The sequence below is a fragment of the Vulpes vulpes genome, chromosome 8 (assembly GCF_048418805.1).
Source record: "Vulpes vulpes isolate BD-2025 chromosome 8, VulVul3, whole genome shotgun sequence".
In the NCBI taxonomy this organism is placed as follows: domain Eukaryota; kingdom Metazoa; phylum Chordata; class Mammalia; order Carnivora; family Canidae; genus Vulpes; species Vulpes vulpes.
This window is the reverse complement of record NC_132787.1, coordinates 76,946,449-76,952,448: the sequence shown is the minus strand read 5'-3', so window position 1 is coordinate 76,952,448 and position 6,000 is coordinate 76,946,449. Positions and strand designations below refer to the sequence as shown.

Genomic DNA, 6,000 nt, shown 5'->3' with positions numbered 1-6,000 from the left:
AAATTCATATGTTGAAGTGCTCTCAATGTGATTGTATTTGGACACAGGGTTTCACAAAGGTAATTAAGGTTAAATGAGATCATGAGGGTGGGGTCCTACCAGATAGGACTGGCAGCTTTATAGGAAATAGAAGAGAGAGCTCTTTCCACATGCAAACACCAAAAAAAAAAAAAAAAAAGAAAGAAAGGCCAGGAGGACATAGCAAGAAGGTGGCCTTTTGCAACCCAGGAAGGGCACCCTCACCAGAGGCCAAAGCTGACATCTTGATCTTAAACTTCTATGCCCCTAAAATTGGGAGAAATTATTTTTTGTTTGAGCCACCCATTCTACATTATTTTGTTATGATAGCCTGAGCAGATTGAGATAAAAAAAATAATATATACTAGAAAAAAATAGAAGCAGCGAGCCTCAAGAATTACATTCAAAGATCTAACATGTGTGTCATCAAAGTCCTGGAAGGAAAGGAGTGAGGGCTGGAGAATATGTTCAAAGAAATAATGGCTAAAAATTGCCCAAATATGGCAAAACACATAAACCTACAGATTGAAGAAGCTGAGAAAACAGGATAAACTCAAAGAAATCCATATCCAGACACATCGTCAAACTTGTGAAAACTAAAAACATGATCCACAAAATGTGTGCAACAACAACCTTTGAAGTCTCAATGAAAAAAATATATATATACAAGGCTGTCATGTGCCTCTACCCAAGAGAAAGATGGTGAAAAGTAAGTATTTCAAAGTCTTTTCACATCTTTCACAATCCAATGTGTGGTGTCAACTCAGGTCTACAACTTAATTTTACTGTGGTTATGAATAAATCTAAGTACAAACTATATACGATTTGAGGTAAAATCTTTATAAATAAGCACATTTTCAGGTAACCTAGCTTAAAATGAGACTGAGAACATCAAAGGTCTCTTCTATGCGTTCTCTTTGTAGGCTGTCAGTCTTGACCCCTGGAGTTAAACAGGATTCTTAGCAGGCTGGGAATCAGTAAGCAAGGTCTCCAAGACAAAAAGTGCAGAAGCAGACTGCCAGGCCAACATTCCTTGGCTTCAGGGTGGAGACTTTGTACCTGACCAACTAAAAAGTCTACTATTTTCCCTAGTTGGGAGCACTCATTTGAGCAGTTATCTCAATCAACATCTCTTGAGTTCACTCTCCCAGTTCTTTTTCTTGGTCCTTTCCACCTATCTCCTAAGCATCTTGGACTTAAGACTAAGGACACCTTCCCTTCCACCTCCACTCCCAACCCTGGACAAACTCATCATGAATTCTCAATCTTTTATTTCTGCCTCTGCAATTTCCCTCAAGAACCCCTCATTTCTTTCAACCTTCATTTCCTTAGCATTAAGAGACTACCCAACCCAGACAAGATGTCTTCTTTCCATCATCACACACCCTATTTCTCTCACAAGGATTTGGAAGCTTTCATATACTTTAGGGTGCTGGAAATAATCTTCCTCTTTCCCCAGGGAAATTCAAAGTCCTCTGCTGCACTGAAAAAATGTAAAACCCCTCCTTCACATTCTAAGTAAGCTATGTCCTGTATCGGCAATGACTTCTCAACTAATATCTTTTTTAGTAACACATTCTGAAATTCTTTTGTAGCCCTCACACGCTTAGTGATTGTTAAATAAATATGTTCTGAATGTACCACATTTACATAGCCTTTATCCAGTATGAATTCTCTTTTGCTGGCCAAATGCTGAATGCTCACTAAAGGCTTTTCCATATTCTTTGGTTTTCCCTCCAGCATGAGTTTTCTGATGTTGAGAAAGGGATGAACTCTGGCTGAAAGCTTTTCCACATTCCTTACACTTATAGGGCTTTTCTCCAGTGTGAGTTTTCTGATGCTTTGTAAGAGATGAGCTCTGGCTGAAAGCTTTTCCACAGTCCTTACACTTGTATGGTTTCTCTCCAGTGTGTGTTCTCTGATGACGAATAAGGGCTGAGCGGTCACTGAAGGCTTTGGCACAATCATTGCATTTATAGGGTTTCTCCCCAGTGTGAGTTCTCTGGTGTTGAGTCAGGGCTGAACAGTAGCCAAAGGCTTTCCCACACTCATTACACTCATAAGGCCTCTCCCCAGTATGAGTTCTCTGGTGCTGAATAAGGCCTGATCGATCACTAAAGGCTTTCCCACATTCATTACACTTATAGGGTTTCTCTCCAGTGTGAATGACCTGATGCTGGGTAAGGAATGTGCTTTGGCTAAAGGCCTTCCCACATTCATTACACTCATAAGGTTTCTCTCCAGTATGAATTCGCTGATGTTGAGTGAGGTATGAGCTCTGATTAAAGGCCTTCCCACATTCATTGCATTCATAGGGCTTCTCTCCAGTATGGATGATATGATGCCGAATAAGGGCAGAGCGGTGACTGAAGGCTTTTCCACATTCATGACATTCGTAGGGTTTCTCTCCGGTATGAATTCTCTGGTGTAGAGTAAGATGTATGCTCTGGCTAAAAGCTTTACCACATTCGTTACATTCGTAGGGCTTTTCTCCTGTGTGAATTCTCTGATGCAAGACAAAAGCAGAGTAGTAACTAAAGGCTTTCTCACACTCATTACATTTCCAAGGTTTCTTCTCTGCACAAATTTTCTCGTGCTTCATTAGATCTGAATTTTGTTTTAAGTTCTTTTTAAACAAATCGCAGTTATGTAGTCTCTCTCCTTGCTGCTGAGTAAGTAATGACCTCTGACTAAAACTTCTCCCAAATTCATCACACTGGTAACTTCTCTCCCTAGAAGATTTCTTCTGAGTGACAACCTCCTGTATTAAATGCTTTTCATGGTTTTCCTGCTGACTCTCTAAAGAATCCTCACATTCACTGGAACTTTCCTTTGGAAATCTTTCTATTAACACCGCAGGGGCTGATTCTTCTTCAGAAATATCCTGCTCTGGAGTTAGCTCTTGGCTTTCTGGTCTTGTCTCCCAGTCTAAAAGAAACAAAAGTACACATGTATCATGTCCTACATGGGACATGTAGAAAAATAATTGCTGTGGTAAGAAAATAATGAAAACCAAACAAATGAAAAATGCTTATAAGGAACACAGGAACTTGAAAGCTCTCAAAAACAGCTTTGCAATCTTGAGAGAACTTGAGAAAAGAAAGATGAGTTGGCAAAGAAGTGCAACTGCACAAAAGGGGAAGAGTGAGCAGGCACTCAACACTCTTCTATGCAGGAGGGTAGGAGATGAGGAAGAATAACAGAGAATAAGACTAAGCAGAGGTCATGAGGGAAAATGGCAGATGAGATTTAAAAACCTGCAGAGACAGAAAAAGGTAGCCTTTCAGGGATGGCCCACTCTTGCCCCCTCACTGGAGCCTCTGCACTTCAGGTCTTGAGAATGACCACTGTTAGTTGAGCTCCTTGCCATCAGTCTTTCCCTATCTCAGGGTTTCCCAATCACTGCTAACAGACTCACCTTCAAAACCATCACTCTTAAATGAAAATTTCTATTGGTTCCATTGTCTCAAGATGAGACACAGATTCTTTTTTTTTTTTATTATTTTAATTTATTCATGAGAAACACAGAGAGAGGCAGAGACAGGAGAAGCAGGCTCCATACAAGGCGCCTGATGAGAGATTCAATCCCAGGACTCTGGGATTATGACCTGTGCTGAAGGCAGATGCACAACCACTGAGCCACCCAGGCATCTCGAGACACGTATTCTCTAAGCTAGTATTCAGAGTAGAGCAGATCAGAAAATTCACATCATCATAAAGCTTAGTGATTAAGAAGCTTTGTGAGTGAGTAATCTGGGTAGCTCAGTCAGTTAAGCATCTGACTCTTGCTTTTGGCTCAGGTCATGGTCTCAGGGTTGTTGAGACTGAGCTCCAGGCTCTCAGGCTCTGTACTCTGATTGAGTACATTGGTCTGAGCATGGAGTCTGCTTGGGATTCTCTCTCCCTCTCCTCTGCCCCTTGAACTTCTGCTCTCTCTCTCTCTCTCAAATAAATAAATCTTTAAAAAGGATAAAAAATAAAATATAAAAAAAGGAAGCAACTGATCACCTCTGATTCCCCCATACCTAACAAACTTTAAAGAGTTAAACAGAACGAAGTTTTAAAACAAAAGAGCAGCATATAGGGAGAAGAAGGTCAAGTCCCTATATGCTCAGATTGGTTCCCAACCTGTCAGGATACCTGTCCTAAATCCTAGGTTTCCTAGTGAGAATTTTGGGAGAAAAGCTAAAAATGCTAAAAAATGTTTAAATATTTCCAAACTTAAACATTCTTTAATACCCATTCCAGGAGCACCTGGGTAGCTCAGTCAGTTAAGTGTCTGTCTTCAGCTCATGTCATGATCCCAGGGTCCTGGGATGGAGCCCCACATTGGGTTCCCTGCTTAGCAAGGAGTCTGCTTGTCCTTCTCCCTCTACCCTTCACCCTCACTCATGCTTTTTCTCTCTCAAATATATAAAAGCTTAATAAAAAAATCATCCATTCTAACCATGACTCTACATGAAATAAATCAGTACAATATAACGTTCTCAACTACCTATCATAATCAGGGAAGTGCCTCAGATTTTAAAGGGGAAATGGGTAGAAAGAAGTTAAAGGCAAAAGACTTTCAGCTAAGGGGAATGGAGGAATTAAATTCCCCAAAATTCATGGAGAACACACAGTTAATGAAGGAAAGTAAGAGACTACCTATCTGGTGTTAAGGGTTCAAGCTGGAGAATAAAGTGAAGTGGTTAGGCAGGTAGTAACAAAAGCCTTGAAAGCAGGTAGAGGACTACAGACTGGCAGAGTGGGGAATCTAGTAGTGGTATGCTGCCTCATTTAGACAACGTTAAGACTAAGGAAAGTATAATTAGCAGGTAGTCTAACCAGTTTGATAGAAATGATCAGGTCAAATTTATAATATCTTTCAAAAGAAGTTACCAGGACCTAATCAATAGTTACCACTTGCTTAGCATTTGGCCAGATACCATTCTAAGCATTTCTCTCGGATTATTTAATTTGATCTTCACAGCAACCCCATGAGTTAAGTGCTATCATTATCCCCATTTTACAGTTGGGGAATTTAAGTCACAGAGAGGAACATTCACTGGTTAAAGCTCACAGAGCTAGGATGTAGTTGAGATTGGCTTTGAACACAGACTGGTTCCAAAGTCTGCATTCAACCACTATTCTATGCTACCTCTGCTTAGATAAAGAGGAAGGCAGGGGAAATTCAGAGACCAATTTTTAGTCATTGGTCTGAGACAAAAAGTCACATTATCCTACAGAGATAAAATAACATATATGAAAAAGCCTGGTTTTAGAGCCTAACACCCAAGCATATTATTAACAAATACTGAAATGTTGATTTCATTTTACCTTATTTGGAAAAAAGAACTGGTTTGAAAGGGTAGAAAGTATTTACTTTCTAAAAAAATTTTTTTAAAGTATGAATTTATAACAGATAATCATCCACAGAGCTGGAGTGTGACACGGGAGAAAGGGACTTCACTTTAAATTTTCCATAGGTCTTGTGAAATCTGGAAAGGCTCCTCCACAAGCACTTCAAAGATGTTTTGACCCATTTGATGCCTACTGACCACCTGGGTTTTACATCATCACTCACCTGAATGAGTTGCTTTTGAGACTTCTCTCTGTAGTTCCTCCCCACACTCCAACTTAGAGATTACATCAGGCTTGGAAATTGGAAGCCCTGTTCATGGGAAAAGAAAAATTAGTTTGGTAAAGAGCTTATTCAGGGTTATTTCCTTGGTCATTAGGGAAGACAGTATAAGAGAAAGAAAGAGAGAGGTCGATTCTAGATTTCTCCCTCAGAAGTGCTCAGAAGCAGGTAGGAACATAGATATGGGGTCTATTTGAGCAGAATAACTAAGTCACTTGTTTATTACCTCTCTCTATTTAAACAATAAGCACCCATTTCTCAAGAGGTGTCTTCACTAGAACTTTGTCTCAACATCCTTAGTCAGGGAGTAGAGAATAAGGATGTTGCCGCCTAGAAAAATACACTCAAAAGGTGTCTGT

The 6,000-nt window shown here is 40.0% G+C and overlaps 1 protein-coding gene across 1 annotated transcript in view; it reads right to left on the bottom strand.

The window, feature by feature from the left end:
* Positions 1-1,532: 1,532 nt before the first annotated feature.
* Positions 1,533-6,000, bottom strand: part of LOC112916849 (uncharacterized) — a 45,984-nt gene continuing 41,516 nt past the window's right edge. Inside the window, exons 14-15 of the mRNA XM_072718826.1 lie at positions 5,585-5,671; positions 1,533-2,946 (exon numbers count right to left, since the gene is read on the bottom strand). Of these exons, the coding sequence (XP_072574927.1) occupies positions 1,676-2,946; positions 5,585-5,671 (1,358 nt within the window). The 3' untranslated portion in view covers positions 1,533-1,675. The remainder of the gene's footprint in view (positions 2,947-5,584; positions 5,672-6,000) is intronic.